The sequence below is a fragment of the Odontesthes bonariensis genome, chromosome 15 (assembly GCF_027942865.1).
Source record: "Odontesthes bonariensis isolate fOdoBon6 chromosome 15, fOdoBon6.hap1, whole genome shotgun sequence".
Classification (NCBI taxonomy): Eukaryota; Metazoa; Chordata; class Actinopteri; order Atheriniformes; family Atherinopsidae; genus Odontesthes; species Odontesthes bonariensis.
The window spans coordinates 20,521,359-20,540,718 of NC_134520.1; the positions used below are offsets into that span (position 1 = coordinate 20,521,359).

The 19,360-nt window shown below is 41.4% G+C and overlaps 1 protein-coding gene across 5 annotated transcripts in view; it reads left to right on the forward strand.

Moving 5' to 3' along the window:
* The window catches only part of ttll7 (tubulin tyrosine ligase-like family, member 7), a 75,391-nt gene that overhangs the window by 15,577 nt on the left and 40,454 nt on the right, over nt 1–19,360 (forward strand). For all 5 annotated transcript variants that reach the window (XM_075485457.1, XM_075485460.1, XM_075485459.1 and 2 more), the window contains exons 7-11: nt 1,325–1,541; nt 3,571–3,735; nt 6,741–6,899; nt 16,858–16,952; nt 18,808–18,955. In XM_075485457.1, the coding sequence (XP_075341572.1) occupies nt 1,325–1,541; nt 3,571–3,735; nt 6,741–6,899; nt 16,858–16,952; nt 18,808–18,955 (784 nt within the window). The remainder of the gene's footprint in view (nt 1–1,324; nt 1,542–3,570; nt 3,736–6,740; nt 6,900–16,857; nt 16,953–18,807; nt 18,956–19,360) is intronic.

Genomic DNA, 19,360 nt, shown 5'->3' on the forward strand with positions numbered 1-19,360 from the left:
CTAAATAATGTTGTCCTCTCTGACTTTTTGGTGCCACAAAATCTATACTTTTTGAGCAGTCAGGTCTGTGCATCTTGACCAAGGCTTATGTTTGTGTGTGTGCTGCGCTTGCTTGGCTTTCATGTCTACAGCGGAGCCCTTCAGGCTGCGCATGTAACCAATTTAGCCTTTGCCTGCCTCAACTATGAGTGATGGTGATATAGGTCAGTTGCGTTGCTTGGACATAGTAGAAGATTGTTTCGAAATGACCCCGCACCGTCCTGGCACACAGTCCACACACATGCAGACAGACATACACTTTGAGACTCACAACTTTGAAGATATAGCCCCCGCCCCCGACTCCCGCACAAGCACATGGATGTCCACAAACTAACACAACTCATTCTTTACTCCAGCTAGCAATGGTCTGTATAATATAAGAGCTGAGTGCCAGTGACATGAGACCAAAGCAAATGAATTCGACTGGAGGTTGAAATGGAGCTGTGTGTCTGCTCTTGTTAACCTGTTTAAAGACCCTACCAGAGCTTTTGATGCAATGTGCCATTCAGACAGAGTGAGATTTGGCTAAAAAAAAAAACGCACACAAAAAAAAAGAACGCACACACACGATATTCTCCAGATGATTACAAAGAAATACTCAAACAAACAGAACTTGTTTTGTCTGTTTTGTGTATATTTGTTTTTACACTGTGTCACTGAGATGGACGGGTAATGAACACAATAACATTTTTAGAAGGCTGATTGCTCCATAGAGTCAGGTAGTTTGTCTAAAGTGCACTCATTTACTAGTTTCCCTCAAGATTCTATTGGTGCAGCGGGTCACATCAGGGCAGCATACCTCCAACCCCTTTCACTGCCTCAGGCTGAATATCTTCGGTGTGATTGTTGGAAAGATTCTGCGCACAGATAGGACATATTTTGATATCCGCTCCCTATGAGCGCATCTGTTGCTCGTATAATTTATGGTTATTATCTGTTAATTGAGAAAATAGTAATACGCCAAAGTTATTCTTGGCGAATACATCTGCCAAGTAGGCAGATGTAGCACACCAGATATATGTCCCCAGCTTTTCCAGAAGACTTTGAAATGAAATATCATAATGACACACATAAAATCACTATCTTGTTTGCCTCCATTTTTGGCTTCATCATGAATATCAGACTGTGCCGATGTCATCCGTCATGTTCATGGTCTCTGCTATGCTCCCATCTTTCATTTTTTTAATTATCTTTTTTTTTTGTCTTTACCATGCCATGTTCTATTATGCTCTCATAATACCCCCCCCCCCCCTCCCCCGAGGACTAATTCAGTTTCTGTTTCCAGGATCTCACTTGTCCGAAACTGCGAGAAGCTGCCAATCCAGGAGCACTTTATCGTTCAGGAGTACTTGGACAAGCCCTTCTTGATGGAGGGCTACAAGTTTGATCTGCGCATCTACATCCTGGTCACTTCCTGCGACCCTCTTCGCATTTTCCTTTATAACGACGGCCTGGTTCGCATGGGCACGGAGAAGTACCACGCACCCAGCGAGGCCAACCTGGTAAGGCGCACACACACACACACTCACAGCGGTAGACACATATCTTTTAGTAACAGTGAAGCCGTTTCTCCCTGCATGTCAATGTCAGATACAATGCTAAAATGTCTCCGAGTTGTATGTGTTACTTAGTGGGAAATTATTGTGGACACAGAGAAATCGATGAGAAAAAAAAGTCATTTATAAATGATCACTAAAACATGCAAGTGCTCTCATAGACAGACAGCAGTGCACAAATGTAGACAACCTTGCTTGTGCGGCTCGAAGTTGGCCGTGACTCAGCTGCTCGAGTGGTTTCCAACCGGATGGTCGGCAGTCCGATCCCCTGGTTTGGCGACATGTGGAAATGTCCTTGGACAAGACACTGAAACCCACATTTCCCCCCAATATGTTCATTGGTGTGTGCCTGTTGAGAAAAAAAGCGATGCATACTGTAGATAGAGTGCATCTACATATGTAAAAGAAGCACTGTATGAGTGGGTATGATTTGGGTGAATGAGAAACGCATGTCAGGCACTTTTTAAAAATCTCGGTTAAAAAAGGCGCTTCAGTGGTCTAAGTGGAGGGCCTTTTAACATTTGTGCGCGTGTGCAAATTGCTCCCATACACTCAGACATGCGGACAAACTAAGAATGTCCTGTATGCACAAAGCTGAGCAGAAATGTCCACCAGATGTCCTTTCTGTAATATCAATCCATTCATATTTGCCTTGAGGTGTTCTGCACCTGCTGAAGCACAGACAGTCGCCGATGAAGGGATGTACAACACTGACACACACACACACACACACACACACACACACACACACACACACACACACACACACACACACACACACACACACACACAAACAGCTTCCTATCAAGCATGATGCTTATCTAAAATATGAACACACACACACGCACTTAGACATCCTGGATCCCTGCTGAGACACAAGTTTGTATTGTCTTAGTCTGTGTGTGACACATGATGGAGTGAGTCACGCCATGGAGATGGATGTTCAATCCCACAGAGAGTGGCTTCCAGACAGCCATCAGGGGCACAGCGTTATAGCCCTGTAGGCTAAGGACAAGGATGTATTGTCTTCAGCGGTGAGGGATGGTGTTTAAAGACTGGAATACAACATGGATCATATACAGTAAACGGTTATAATAAGCAAACACACGTTTTAGCTGTGTGCTGTGGAAACTTGTGAAAAACTTGGCACTGTAGCTTTGTCTCATCTAACTGCTGAATGCTTAAGATTTTGATGATCTGTGACTGATTTGAAAGATTTTGAAGTTGGGTTTGTTTTTTTACTGTTGTGTTGCCCAACCTTGTCGCTTCAGTGAACATATGTGCAACTTATTTTGGACCGAAAAATAAAAAGTTTTCGGTGCAATCTGTTGGTTTTCTTAGCTAGGAAATTGTTTTTGAATTGGCTCTATATGAACGAATTGGATTATTTTATGAATTATGATTATTATTAATTAAATTGAATTCCAATTTAATTAATTAATTGGACTTACTATCTAAGTGCCTTGAGATGACATTTGTTGTATTTGGCGCTATATAAATAAAAATGAATTGAATTGAATTGAACTCACTATTGGATAGATATGAACTTGTGGTTGTTTTATTCAATCACCAAGTATGAATGCATTGCTAATGAGAGTCGGAAGCAGGCGACAGAGAGTTTAATTTTTCCATCAGCATCGTAAAAAAGGAAATAGAGAGGAGGGAGTTTTAATGCATCTGCTGCAAATATGATTTGCTATTGCTGGGATTTCTTAGAACGTTTTCCGAGCTTATGAAAAGAAATGTACTTGTTTTACACAACAAACAATTGATTCATCAGTCACATTTTGGTAACTCAGTTTTCTGAAGTGAAAATAACAAGGCTGATTTGAAGTTGTAGATCTTGCAGTTATGTAAACTGCCCAATAAAGTGAGCATCTAAACTTGTGCCTGATTCTAACAGATTTTTCATCCCTAAATATGAAATTTGGATACATGAATAAAGCCCTTCTGGTTCCTTTCTTTGTCTCCACAGAGCCAGCTCTACATGCATCTGACCAACTACTCAGTCAACAAACACAATGAGAACTTTGAGCGAGATGAGACGGTGGACAAAGGCAGTAAGAGGTCTATCAGTTGGCTCACCGAGTTCCTCCGCACCAATGACTACGACGTGACCAAGCTCTGGGGAGACATCTCAGTGCGTTTGTAGTGCACGCAGTCTGTTGCAAAACAGATACAGTTACATGCAGACACATTATGTCGGATCTGTGCTTCCACAAAAGCAAAGGAAGTTTCAGTACGATAACAAAAAACTCTCCCCAAATTTAAACAACATCCGCACATGCAACCTCGTAGTTAACCCTCATTGATACACAGGCTGTTTCTGCCAAGCAACACATGCTGCAGACAATACACAAGTGGACCAGCGAGGGTTTGATATGATTTGTTATGACAGTGATTCAGGGAGCTTGTTTCATTCCAGGAAGAGCTCAGTGGAAACATCATTCCGTGAGGGTGAGCTTTTCCTGTCTTGCACTAACCTCGTCTGTTTAGAAAATTCTTCATATTTCTTTCTACATGTAACCATTCATCCCTGTCATGTGCCTTTTTGTCCTTCCTTTTCGTCTCTTAGTTGCCTCTTTATTTTTTGACCCTTCTCTTCTGGGGTATGTTCATGTTTTTCTCTTATCTTTTTCGTCTTTACCTTGACTTTGTGCTCATCGTCTTCATGGGTTGTGGGGTCCCTCTGTGCGTGTTCTCCGCTTTCCTGTCTACTCTCATGCTGCACTTAACTACAAGACACGTCACTGGTTGTTACCTACTTCTCAAGGCAAATTTCTTTTATTCTTGTCGTCAGCTTCTTACTTTTCTACTTGGTCTGTGCTTTACCTGTTTGTCAAAGTTCTCAAATGGTTAATGGTTCGTCTTTGTGCTCCTCTCGTACCCATCTTGTGTAATCTGTCCTTGTGCTGTTTTGTAAAAGTACTTACATTTCTTCTTATCTCTACTTTTTACTTTTTTCACCTTGTTTTTTTTTTTTCTCTATTCCATATTCGCGTCCCTTAGCGAGGCAGCATAGTGTAATCCGTTGACTCAGCCAGAGTGGCTAGCTCTTATCTCACACAGTCACCATTTTCTTTTCTCTGCACTTTCTCAAGTTGCACCACTTTGTACCGTCCATTCGCACACTCACACACTTTGCTTTGTTAAAACCCAGCTCAGTCTCCTCTTCTCTTTTCATTTATTGTCTTCTGACATTCAGTTCCTATACTGACCTTGTAGGCTCACCGGACTCTTAATGCAAATGGTCATGGTCAGAAAGTCAGGGTTTGTTTGCCAAAAGACTTGTCTGTGGGGGTTAAGAGGATTGTATATATTTTTTTCATGTGAAACACTGACCCCTCTTTTATGTTGAGATGTTATTGATGTGCACGCTGAATGGGGCCAAGGTTTGAGCAGCAAAGCTGCAGCTTTTAATGTTGGTGTGAATTTGAGAGCTCGGTCTGACTACAAATAGGTTAGCTATGGATTTTCTATACTCTAACAACCACACACGCATACTTGCATCTTAAATTTTTACCAAGCTCTAAGAACATGTCTTTTCCTTTGCAGATTTTTGAATCTCTTAACAAAATGTATTTGAGAATTTTGAGGAGACTTTGCCTTTGCCTTCGTCAATACAATGCAATACTTACCTTCCTTGGACAATACTGTTCGAGCAACCTCTGTATTCACATTTGTATTCTTTTTTTTTTCTTTGGTGAGTTTTTGGAAATAACAAAGGCTTCATGGAAAAAACTTTATCTCTTTATCTGGAAAAGATCTCATGAATATACTTCAATAGAGAGAATTATACATCACACTTGTGTTTTTCACTATCTTTTTTTTTTTTTTTAAATGCACTATTTTCTAAGCATTTCAATACAATTTGTTCGGCCTTGCCTTCAGTTCCAAAAATTTAAGGAACCCTTGGTTGAGAACTAGTTTTTAGGAACCCAAGGCGCATCAAAAATAGTCAAAAGATTCAATATTCCAAATTAGGTGTATTATCACACAACATGAGATTGCACATAAAAAGTAAAGATGTAGTCCTTAACTTGATGACAACAGAAATATACAAAGAAAAAGAGAATAACAATGATAATAATAAGTTAGCTGGTGAGAAAACTCATTGCACATGCAGAAAAAAACTACATAAACCAATATTTATATTTATGCAGATGAATAAAACAAATGGAAAGATTTTTTTGTTTAAAATTCATAGAGGCTTGTAGAATCAGTGAAGCTCAGAGACACAGGCACACATGCACAGACGTGAGGTGCTAGGCAGTGGCCAATGCTGGAGGCCCAGGATAAGGAGAGAGGTGATGTGGGCAAGGACAAAGGACACGTACACACAAATATACACACCAGCCAGTACTTGGGACTTTGGGCATAAATGTGGGAGGGGGACCAGGTGTTTGAGCTGAGCAGCCTTTGGGTCAAACAAGTAGATGGATTGACATATAGATGGAGGTGTATGAGCAGCACACAGACTGAAAAGGGAGGGGGGCGAGTTCAGCCTTATCAGGCGAGGGCCAGACCAGCATAGCCCCCTCTCCTGCACCCAGCATTCAGACTGGACTGGGCAAAACTGCAGGCCAGAAGCACAGCATGAGGATTGCTTGGTGAGGGGAAGCTTTGTGCGTGTGTGTCAAAGTGAGTATGTTTGCCACAGTTGCACAGTGGGGTATGCTAGAAGGTAGCAGCCAGAAAAACATAAGGGCAAACACAGATGCACACAGGTTGGGGCGCCACCAGCAACACAGATGGATAAACTACCAGCACTGGTAAAAGTCTGTCTGTGAGGGAAATCTTTTCAAGATAGTAATAGATTGTGAGGCACTTCTACTTTTAAACTTACAGAGACACAGAAGAACTCTGCTTAAACCTTTCTTTTAGTATTGATTGTGTCCCCGACTGAACGCACATTTGTTTTCGGGCCCAAGTCTGTGGCGTTCTCCAATCTGAAGGTTACTACTATTTGCATACATTTAAGAAGACAAAAGACTTTTAATCAGCATATCTAAAAAGCAAAGCCCGTGACTTTTTGATGTAAATCAAACTCAATAAAGACAACAATGAAAATGATGTTGTCTTTGCTAGTCCAGATGGGTGATTCTCTCTTTGTTTGTGTTTGTTTTGTCTGTTCCATCCTGCCAGGAGTTGGTGGTGAAAACACTGATAGTGGCTGAGCCCCACGTGCTGCACGCTTATCGTATGTGCCGCCCTGGCCAGCCACCAGGGAGCGACAGCGTCTGCTTTGAGGTCCTGGGCTTTGACATCATCCTGGACCGCAAACTTAAACCTTGGCTGCTGGAGGTACGAGTCTGAGTGTAGAAAAAATGTTTATTTTCTTTTTAACCTTCCTTTTTGCTGCTGCAGGAAAAAAATATTTTCTCTGGAATAATTTCTTTCCCCCCTTTTCCAGACAATTTAAGGAAATTTTTTATCATTTGAGATATTTTTATTTCTTATGTAATTATTTTTGTGACACTTTTACTTTTACATTTTTGTCAAACATGCCAGTGCTGCATAAATGAAGTGACGGCAGCAAAACTGAAGTAATGTGGCATAAGCAGGAGTGAAGGAGACAATTACCACACCCTGACAGCGAGCAGAAACATACAGTGATTCTGCTAGCAACGTCCTTGTCACATGCACGTGCAGTTACATCCACATAAATGCATACAAAAATGCATTCATATGTGGCCGCTTTAAAAAGACAAGACTAAGGCTCACACGAACAGGGCATGGAAATTTAGGTCAGGATGGCAGGTTGACTAACAAGACAGCAGCTCCTCATTTTGTCAGTCTTACTTTCCCAAGTGTCAGTCATTCCTGAAATGGATTGAAGTCCACTCCAGGATTTCTGTCTTGCTGTTCTGATGTCAGCCAGTCAGTTAAAGTGTGACCTAAATCCTTTAACCCAAAGTGGCTGCACCCCCTGCCCCCTTCCCACAAACTGCTCAAAGATGGGAAATGCCGCGGGAATAATAGTTTGTTTTTCTCATCATGCCAACCCAAAATAACGTTATGTTTTTTTCTAATCCCAGATTTGAGGGAAAAAAAGTGACATTTTGGGGTTTTTTTGGTTCTTTTTCATGTGCTCGTGTTTTCTATCATTGAACAAGTAGTGTCATAATAATTTACCTGTCTATTTTTGTGTAGCTGAGCAGTTACAGTCTAAAAGAAAATGATAAAGCGCAGGGAGAGCAAGAGGATTGCGTTCCTTTTGAATGCTGGTGCACTGTGACCGTACGCGTGTGTGCGTGTGTGTTTGTGAACGTGTATGACACATAGCAAACAGCCGTGAATGCAGTTGTTCCACTCCAGCAGTAATGATCCCCCCTGTGCTACTAGCAGCTCTCTATAACTCTCATCAATTAACATCCAATGCGCACACACACAAACATGCACAGCCCTGCTTCTCTTTCACGCAACATTTACAGCGACAATCATTTGTTTCCAAAATTCAACTGATTAGTCAGGGCGTAGTTGCAAGCATAGAGGCAGTGTCTAAAATCCTCACTGCCAAGCCTGAGAATAACTTCATTACCTCCTTTTAGCCTGTTGGTTTTAATTTCTACTCTGCCTGATCGCAACAGGCAGGCAGGCCTAAAGGCGAGCTGCCGCAAACAGAACCCCGTGGCAAGCCCCTAGGTCTATATGAATTTTTTTTGCAAGATTTTGCAGAAACTGAATCTATTTCACACCATTTCACCATATTCAAAAATATTCGTTACCCCGGAGTCGCTCCAAAACAGTAAAAACTGTGTCAGGAATTGAAAGACGATATGGGCCTCACAGGTTTGTTTTGAATTTGTGGACTCCACTGCTCCGGTTTCCTTGTTGGTGTCACAGTGAATTATGCGTGCCACGCCTCGTCGGGGCTTTACCCAGACTGCTGTTCCGACAATGTCCTCTCTTTCTCTTTAAGACGTCAAAGTTAGTTGTTGGACAAGAAAACTCCCAGCCAGGAAATGAAAGTTCAACCTGTGTAGACTCAAAGTCAGTTGGGTCCCTGAGAGCTAGATGGTATCATATATAAGAAACTGTCACATGATATTACTTGTGTCCTTTGCTTTTCGTTTTTGTCAGCTGTCCTCTGAGTGTATTTTGAAAGATGGCGAGGAGAAACAAACATCATTGCCTTTCTCATCATCCAAATAAATTTCAAGAATTATTATTATTTTTTTTTTACAAATCTTACATTTTTGATTTGTTTATTTTTTTTCAAATTATTGTTTTTCATTTCATATCATCTTTTAGAATTTTATTTTATTCGGGGGTGACGCCAAGCTCCTGTTATTAGAGGACAAATTTTGTCTCAATGTGTCCAGACGCAAAAAAGGTTTAATGCGGTGGCTCTTAGTGAGCGGACAAGCGCAAAGTGAAATCACTGCAAACATAGCCATAACAAATGCACATACTCAAGAGAAAAGAACCCACAGACCAGTGCACACACCTGCTAAATAGCTTGTCACGGGTGAAAACAGAGGATACACGAGGGATGGCTCTCAAACCGCGGCCGGCATCAAACAGACGCATTGTGCTCAAAGCAAGTATCGAAAGGGGAGACGAGGCGGGAAAAAGAGAGAGACAGGCTTTTGAGTGATCCTTATCGTAATTCATCAGAGTTTTCAACACAAGCTTGCCTCCGATTGACATTCAAAACATCAGCACTATAGGCAGATACACACACACACACACACTTGCTCAAATGGCGTAACCCGAAACGTGCACTTTCATTAAACAGCCCAGACGGCATCTGTGTCTCGTATAGGAAAGGCGTTTCATTGAGCCGTGATCTTCGCGTTACACACACACACACCCACACCAGTGCATGCACATGCGTACAATCTGCTTAGACTGTAGTTTCTTTTGTCAGAGCCAAGGCTTTTTCTTTGAGGGGTTCATTGAGTCTTTTCTTTGTCTTTTGAAAGCAAATTTAAAAAAATCAGAGAAAACATAATCAATTCGCATTTATTCAGCTTAGCTCGAGAACCTCCTCATGACAAGCTTCCCTTTTCATGCGTTCTGCATGAAAGCAGTGGTGTCTTCAAATTGGGACGTGTGGGTGAAAGAAAACGGCACACAGCTACAGATCCCGTGTGATCCGTAAGAAGTGCCTTTAGTCAATAGAAAAAACAAAACAAAATAGAAGGGTCAGGGACAGCATTGTCACCCTTTTACACTCCCCTGTTATCCAGGATCCTTGTGCTGTAAGCTGGCATGACAAATGGTGTCAACTTCTGTGTGGAAAATTAGAAAAAATATCAGAAGTTCGGAAGGGGATGGAAGAGTTTGAGATGAATACACACATGCACACAACCACACACAAAAACGCTTGCTTATATCTGAACCAGAATCCGACAAAGAGCCGAACTTATCGTTCCCATGAGCTCCTTACGGGTATCCACAAACCCAAATGCAATGACCAGTGGATTGGGGGTTAGTCTCATTACAAGCTCTGTGTCGCGTCATTTTAATCTTTTTCAGTTGTTTCCCCATATGAGGCATAAAAAAGCTCCAGCTGGTCAACTCTAAATAAGAAGCAAGTGTTTGTAGTGAGCACGAATAATTAGAAAACCTGCCTGGTCCCTGCAAAGCTTTCTCCCTACTGGTGGGCTCTGTAAGGGCTGGCTGGCTTGCTTGTTAGTGCTGCAAGTCAGTGTGTGAGCATGTGCATGTATTCGTGTATGGAAAGAATATTAGTTTGCATCTGTGAATCCAAATTTGATTTGTGTTTTGCTTGCGTATGTGTGGTGTTTGAAAGTGTGGATGTGTTTGCTTGCACAGTAAACACGCAGTCGCGACAGACATGTCTTAAGATGTTTCTGTTTAAATGTGTCATCTCCCTGTCTCTCTGTGTGCATGCGTGTGTGTGTGCATCTGGATATCTGGACTTAGTCCCACAGGGAATAGCTCTCTGTATTGTGTGCGCATTTGGCCGTCCTCCCGCCCACAGCCCATGTCTTTATCCACTCAAAGAGGCAGAAAAGAATTCTGCTTAAAACCAACAAACAAGATAAAGTCAGGAAGCAATGGTTATAAAGAGAGGAGGCCAACTTTCATGGTGTTCTACATGTTATTGTTCAGGGTTGAGATACCATCACACAAAGGGCAGTTTGATTATTGATGACAACAAGTAAACTACCATCTCCTCCATTTCTCGTGCTTATTCTGCCCCCCCCTTCCCCTCTCTGTGCAGAGTGATTGGCAGCTAATGAGGCGGGCTCGGTTAGGTCAACTGTGGCACGGGTTTGTTTGAGTCTCCAAGTGTTTGAGTGTGTGTGTGTGTGTGTGTGTGTGTGTGAACAGGCATCATGACAACACACTGCAGCTGGACTGATTCCCCAAGGGTGGTGATTCTTCAACCCTTCCTGCAACTTTCCCCTCTCTTTGTGTTCTGTCCCCAATTGTTTCAAGATGAGTGTGGTTCGCCCGTCCTTCCCTCTGAGCCAACATAATCCAGACTTCCTTTCCTTTTGAGTGGGAGTGTGTGTGTGTTTGTGGTGGGGGAGGTATTTGTGGGCAGTAATATGCATTTGCAACTGTAAACAGATGCCATGACACACACATGGACATAGAAACAAAGGAGGGATAGTTTTCAGTCTCGCCAAATCACACACACACACACACACACACACACATCACAGCTGAGTTTCGACTGCTGAAAATGTTGTCAGTGTCTTGTGTGAAAAAAAAAAAATCATTGTTGGCTCATACTTTTGTAAGCCATTAGTTAAAATTCTATTCCATCTTCAAAGAATGAGATGGAGGTTTTTAAGTTCCTATCGGTTTCCACAACAGTGTAACGGGTAGCCATTTAAAGTGTCACTGTTTGCTTTGGAGTTTCAGGAGGGGGATTTAGAGGTTAGCCTGCCTTTCATATATTTCCTCAGGAAATTTGAGAAGAATTTCCTAACCCCTACAATAGCAGAGTCAAGCATCACGGGGTATTCGGTGTGATTAAGGAGGAATTTACTTACTACTTTTGCTCTACAAATAATTTTCATCCCCTCATAATTGAATTTTTCTGGGGTAAAAAAAGAGAATGGGGAAAATGAACTCTGATATACTGAATAATCTTTTATCCCCTCTTGCATTCCACCTTGCATTCTCCTCCTGCCTTTGATTAATTTTCTAGCACTTCGTTGGATTCATTCTTGTTTAAATGTACATGGATATCGCTCTAACCTCTAAGGGGGTGTCTTTCTGCGTGTGGACCCTAGGTGGCAGTAGTGGCCTGCGAGCCGCTCTGACTGATATGAGGTTTATTAAAGAATAATTAGAATGATGTATGGGACTGTCTGTCTCTATCCACATCCATTTTCCCCCAACATGACTATTTCATGGAATAAGTATCAAATTAGGCGAGCGCAGGCTTTGTATGTGGGGCAGTTGAAAACATACCCCAACATTTAGTCATTCATCATCAGACATGTATGGCAGTCAGTGAACGTGTGTGTGTGTGTGTTTGTGCATTTGATTGAGAGGGAAGGTATAGATTGCACGTTTATTGAGTGACACATAGAACTGTATGGTGTATGTTTTAGGATGTGAGAGACTTGAAACTCAGTAGATTTCTGTATGTTTCTTTGATAGCACTTAGGTTGGTGTATATTTGTGTGTTACAGCGTTATCGTATCTGTTTATACCTTTTCCTGGCAACTTTGAAGCACCTTTTGTTTCTGTGCCTGATTTTTATCTCCGTATGTCCTCAAAAAGCAACTCTCCCTGCACCCTTCCTTCCAGCCTGGCGGGTCAAGCTGACTGGTGTCTGCGCTAAACACTGGCCCGCTCGCTCCCAGGACCTTTACCAGCAGCTCAACACGCTCAGCTAGAGTTTCCCTGTGTCCGAGTGGACCACATGAAACGCCACAAAAAGAACAGAACAGTGATTGATAAGAGGGCTGAAACAAGAGAGCGACTTAACAGGGCGTCCAGCTGTCTGTCTTTCTGTCGCTCTGCTACTCATGCTTGCTTTCTCTCTCCCACTCTGCCTCCCTTTTTCATTCCACCATTGTGCGGCAACAAACACTCCATTCTGACAGCGGCTGAACTGTGCCGATACCCTTGAGTGTGTGGGGCAAAATGGGAGGCTTGTCAAAGCAGTGGTTGTTTACCCTCTGCCAGGAATAATAAGAGGGGGTCGTTTTTCTGTACCGATTAATCAGGAGCAGCCCTTGTGCTTGTTTTAAGGAGAATTCCAGACACAGAATAAATGTCATTGTGGGAAAGCAATTTGTTGTGGAAACAAGGCAGCTGATTGTTTTTGGCCTTGTGTTGTTGCTATATTATTAAGGGATGTGTGGCACAAGGCAAGCCACAAGTGCAGACTTCTTGAAGTCCACTACACTATGGTAATCACTGTATTTTTTTTTCTTACGAGTTCTATTCACGATGTAAATGATATCAATGAATGGTCAAAGGAAATGGAATCTGAGCTATGTACAAACAATTGTATGATCTTGATATTATTCTTTGTGGGTGTGAAGAATGGTCTATGTTAGTCTTCTTCTGATGGTTTGATTTTGGTGTTTGGCCATTATTTACTTATTGACTATCTTTGAGCAATACACTTAGTTCTCAGATGCGCCAGTGGGCCAAACCTTATTAGACAGACCCGGCATCCAAACCAGAGGCTTTTTCTCTTGGAAATTAATAGACTATATCAAATTGAATGAATAAGCCATTTAAATTTGCTGTTTTGCGTCTCACCTCATCTGTTTTTACTTTGCCGGCAGTAAAGATCAGTAGACACACTTGCTGCTTGCAGACAATTCAAACCAAATGGACAGTTGGAAGAAAGTGTAATGAGTTTTACGTACAACAATGTTTATTTCACAGCTACTTTCATTAAAAATTGCTGGTTCCATTTGCGTCTCTATCACTCATCTTGAAGAGTAGGAAATCAAGCCTTTACCCGTCCTATTTAAATATTTGAATGTTTTGGAGCTCACGCTTTGATCTTTGTGTATTTAGTAGGACTATCAGATGAGGATAAACGTGTCCTGTGAAAAATTAAAGACTCACATTCGCATTCTGCTTTTAAACCGAGTGATACTTTGGCTACACTGATGCGATGCTGAAACAAATCAAAGAATGAGTAAATAGAAGGTTCTAATCTTTCCATCTGACATTTTTATTGAACGTGTCTTGGTGCAACCAAGGGTTCTTTTAAAACCCTGCCAGACTCACTTAAGGAAATCAGAGTGGGGGTTTTGGGATCCTGCAGGGGTTCATTAGGAACAGACTGGTCCAACTTCCTCTGCCAGGGAGGAAAAGAAGAATTCAGAAACAGGGAGAGAGAAATGCGGAAAGGTAACGACTAGGGAATCAGGGATAGCAAATGAAGGGGATGGGGTTTTGGGGAGGGGGGGGGGGTCCACTGTGTCAGTTGTTTTCAGTCAAAAACATTGTGAAAAAAAGCAAGAAATAGAGTGACAATAGAAATGAAGCAGGGGAAAAAGAGTGTGGTATTCTGGGAGTAGAGGGAGAGGAACAAAAAAATCAAGGGAGAGCAAAGGACAGCGAGTGCCACGGTGCCATTCTATCCTGTGACAGCTTGACATCACAAATCAAACTAAGAAATGAAGACAAGTAACGAGACAACCGTCTACAGGATCACTGCCAGTCTGTCTGTTACCTATTCTGCGGCACTCTTAAAGCTGTACTCTTTTCATTGTGGCTGTCACACAGGGGAGTGCCCTAAATGAAAACAGAACCCCCCACCCCCCCCCCCACCCCTTTTTCTTTTTTCTTTTGGTAACATTTCGAGGTAAAGTAGTGTAGGTCGAAGTGGAGCTCTGTCCTGACACAGAGGCATGTCTTGTGTACTTCTGTCCACTGAGTGAAAGAGTTGGATAGAATCTCGGTTCCTTTCTTCCTCTTTGCGCTGGAATACATTCATCACCCACCTTCTGATGAATGGTTGCTGTATAGAAAAACACACATGTGAGTGCTCACACAAAGGCACATCCAAACAAACCCGCTTTGTATTGGTGAAGATTTAGTAGCTCACCTGTGGCTGTGACAGCCAAACAAGCCCTGAGAAGGTTATTTAGATACTTCATAGACAACTCCAGCTCAGATTAAGGTTTCTTGAGCTTGTGTGCTCTCCTTCACTCATGCCCTGTATACACAGCGACACACATTACAACATGAAAGCTTCCTTGTAGCACCATATTTGCACACTTCTTAAGTGTTTGGGGTTCAGGTTTGTAGCTGAAGGTTAATTTGTGTGAAGCCATGGATGGCAAAGGGGAGCTTTACTGGTTCTCTTAAATTTGCCCGGACTTTTCTATTTTTTTTTCAGTTGACTTATAAACCTGATGGACAGTCTTTCAGTAGTTACCTCCTTTTTTGGGCTACACGCCCCACGGCTGGCGAAACAGTCAACATTATGACTCGCTCAGTTCCTGAGAGTCTGGCTGTGATGTAAATATTATCTTAAATCGCCGTTTCCAAATGTGCCACACTGCAGCAGTAAGCACATTTGTGTCTGGATTAGCGATGGCTAGTCGCCGCGGGCCCTACACATATCTGTGAGAAATAAAATAAAAAAAATAAAAAAGGGCAGCGGGAGGGGGTACGGATTTTCAGAGAAAAAACTTTTTGGTTTCAAGTGGCTTGAAGTGGATTTTTTTTTTCAAAACTACTCTCTTTGGCATCCTACTCACATTCTTGATTGGATCATTACTGAAACATTAGTGAAATCATTTGTAAGTTGCTGTTGTGCTGCGTTGTATTCAACAGTATTCAGTTGGGGGGGGATTTGTTGGGACAGGACAAATAGTGTTTCTGACACAAATACTCATTCTGACTGCAGGTTAGGACTATTGGGGAGATTGAATTTCGTGCCAGACTTCCACAAGGGTTAGCCGTCACTTAAATCTGTAGAACAGATGTGTTTAGTTCAGTGGCTTTTGTTAGTTTTCATAAATCTGTTATTTCCGAGGTATGTGTAAACGCATAGAAGACACTAATTAATCTGGAGATAAAGACATTAAACAGACGTGAGGTCATAGTAAGGAGGTTACTTAAAATGTGACGAGCAGAATGAGTTGATTTAACACGCCGGGAGGTTTGTTGACTAGCTGCTGACACTGCTTACATGTTTTATTGTAATGAGTTACAGCAACAGGGTGAAAACAATTTCCCATTAATATATATACTTCATTCCACAGCTACCTCAGTGGATTATATGTCTTTTTGCATGATATCCAGTGTACCCTTTTAAAGCCAGTTATCCATTTGTGCCTTCAAGACATTTGTAATTCTGACAATTACTCCCAAAAACTCCTTCAACAAAAACACAATTATTAACCTATTGAAATTCTAATAATATCAAACCACCCACCGTGTTATTGTTCTCATATAAAAAAAGATAATAGATGGTTTAAGCAGTTTGGAAGATGCCAGGAGGAGACTTGACTTATCTCAACAATCAAGGTTTATCAACCCAGGCCAGCCTTTTGGTGTGCATCTGTTGCATTGTCTTTTGAAGTCACCTCATAGGAAGACACCATTCCAATCACTGTTGCCAGTTCTTTCTTTGTTGGTTCTTTTGTTGTCTGACATAAGCTATTTCTCAGCATGGGAGGGAAACATAAAGGAACCTAACAAAGAGAAAAAGAATTGATTTGTTGTCACAGGGATAATAACTGATATTTGAATACTTTGTACCGGTGCTTGGATTTGTTCTATTGAAAAAGGTAAGCTGCTCTTAAATTATTCCCTGGATGATACCAGCTTTTGTACCTCAAATCACAGGTGGATTATTTCTTTCTTGTTCGGCTGTATCTCTCTGAGCGCTCATGATTGTACATGATGGAACCGAGCTGAGCAATGATAATTCCCTGTTGCTCAAAAAGATGTTATTGGTGGCAGTGCTGTAATCTTAGACTGTGAGAATACTTAGGTTACCGAGTGTGGGAACAGGGTCACTTAGGTTACACAGACTGTTTGCGCACTCACACACGGACTAGTTCTTCGTCAGGCACAAGCAAACACACATCAGTTCGATTTAGGATTTATGCCCGGGAAAAACGCTAAAAAGAGCTCCAAAACTGGAGAGGAAAAAAACTAAAATGTTCCATCTCATTCGTCCTTTTCTCCTCTTTCCTCTTTCTTGTGGAAAAAGTTTTTCTTTTCCCAAAGATTGCTTAAACCACTCCTGTAACTGCATACTATCTACTATCACAGTCTGCTGAATTTAGAAAAAAAAAAGGGGCTTATTCTTTGAATGTATCTCTTGTCTTTTCTTTGACAGATCAATAGAGCTCCGAGCTTTGGGACCGATCAGAAGATTGATTACGATGTGAAGAAAGGGGTGCTGGTCAATGCTCTCAAACTCCTGAACATTAGGTATTGTTTTCCACCACAGTCAAACGCACACGTGTACATGAAAGGGGGCAAGATGCACACAGAGCGTACGAAGGGGCCCATTAAGTTTAGTGTGCAGAAGCATGCAAAGCTCAAGTCAAACCTTTTATTTTACAGTCTAAATGTTTTTAAATTTCAGTCGGTTATTTTGGTTTCCCTGAAAACTTCAAAATTACTTTGATGCGTAGTTCAGCCCTGATATTGCTTTGATTTCAGACTGATGAGACAGTGATAATAATGTGAATTCACCCAGAGGTTTGAGCTTTGAACACATAAATTACTGTCCTTCTAAATTTGTGTGTTGGTGTTTCTGTGCTGGATACAAAGACAGATAATGGCTAGGGTACAAAGCAGTGCCTATGCTGTGTGCTTTGTGTTCCTTTCAATCACTCATGCTGGGAGTGTGTGTGAGTTGTGTCATTTTTACATACAAGTTGTGAGAAAAGCTTCCTGTTTTGCTTTTCTTCCTTACTTTGTGGGTGTATTTGTTTGCTTGTTTTGCGTACGCTTACTGTTCTTATTGTGTAGTATATTCTTGTATATATATATATATATATATATATATATATATATATATATATATATATATTGTATTATTTTTGTGTGTATCTGTGTGTGTGCTGGCATGCTTTTCTGTCCCCAGGCTACAATGGCCCTGTTCACTGATTGATCATTGTACACCAGACCTCTGGATCTCTGCTCTCTTTTTTTGCCGTCTCTCAGTTTGTCCTCTTCTTACTGTCCTAAATATAGGCTTAAGTCTACAAGTCACACACAAATACAATACACACCTGAACACAGACACACACATGCACAATGGATCAATTACATGCAGAACTGTAGATCTGGTTTGACCAAACGTGGTGCAGTCAGCCCACATTAAAGCTCTCTATCCCGCCGCCTGTCTTCCGGTGGAACAGACAAATCTCTTATCAAAATGATTTGTTGCATGGCCGATGTTTGCTGTTCCCACAGATTAAAAGGGAAGATTTGGTTGTTTAATTCATGACAAATAAATCGTAGGAGGTCTTGAAAGGCAGCTGGAAGCCCTTTCTGCAGGGCAAACTGCTTATATTCATGGAGTAAATTAGGGCTGTACTTTACTCACTTTTTCCTTATATAGTAATGATTTTACTTCCTCAAAGGAAGGGATTAGTGTTGTGCAGAGGTATGGTTGCCTTCTGAGTCTGCTCACAACCAACTGTATCAAATGGGATCAATTCAGACCCATCCGGGCATGGACATTGATAAACCTCAGCCCCCAAAACAGCACTCAATATCCAATTTAAGGGGCCAGTGATTGACTAAAATGAATTGCCCTTTCTCCACCCTGCAGACGGCCAACTCGTACAGAATAAGCTGTCTGGTTGTATTCATCCTGGTATTGTTTGTGTTTTGGCTCTGTTTTCGTCCTAGAAGTTTTGAGTGTTTTGTGAGAGATTTTTTTCTTTTCTTTTCTTTTCTTTCTTTCTGTTTTTGTTTTTAATTTCTCAGTTATTTGATGATCAGATTCACATCAGCAAGGAAAAAGCTCTAAAGTTGTCTGACATCATTAAAGCTTACATCGTTCTTTTGAAAAGTTTTTTTGATGATGTTTATTTTTTCTTTCTTGTAGTTTCTCCATGTAATGTCACAATACTCTCAAACAACTAATAAAGGAAAAATATTTTGTGAAAGAAAACTCCACAAAGTATTGATACAACAATTGGGAGTTTTGAGTAAGAGGAAATGGAAAATCAGCTATCATGGCTTCCACTCTAAATCTACTTTAAATGGAGTCTGAACCCATACCGTGTGCTCTAACTAAGGCCATTTTGGATGTTTTTTGCTGATCCAGGGCTAGTGATAAGAAACGCAACCTGGCCCAGCAGAAGGCAGAGGCTCAGAGACGGCTGTATGGACATGGTTCCATGAAGAAACTCTCAGCAGCTTCCTCAGATTGGGAGAAACAGCGTCACACACTGGAACGAAGAAGAGAAGAGCTGGTAACTGAATTTAATTGAATAATACATAATAATCACACTTCATACCCAAAGAGAAATTAAGTTGTTGCAGTATCAATTATTGACGAAAAATGACAAAATAATTTCAGAGTAGAAAGATGTTGGAGTCTGAAATATGTTCTTGGTGAAACTTCACACTGCATTCCTGATATTCCCATCGCGTCCTCGTCTGCGCTCATAGCTCGTCCATTTTTTTTTTTACTAGGAATCTCACATTCCCCATGATGATTAAGGAAAGAAACGGTTAATACTTCCTCGTGCTTGCCCTAGTTTTACATTCACCACATCTCCTTTCCAACTAATCTGGAACTTATTATGTGCATTACTTGGCCTTTCTGAAAGCTCAACTAGCTGCTCTCACTTATAAATGAACTTCCCGTTGGACAC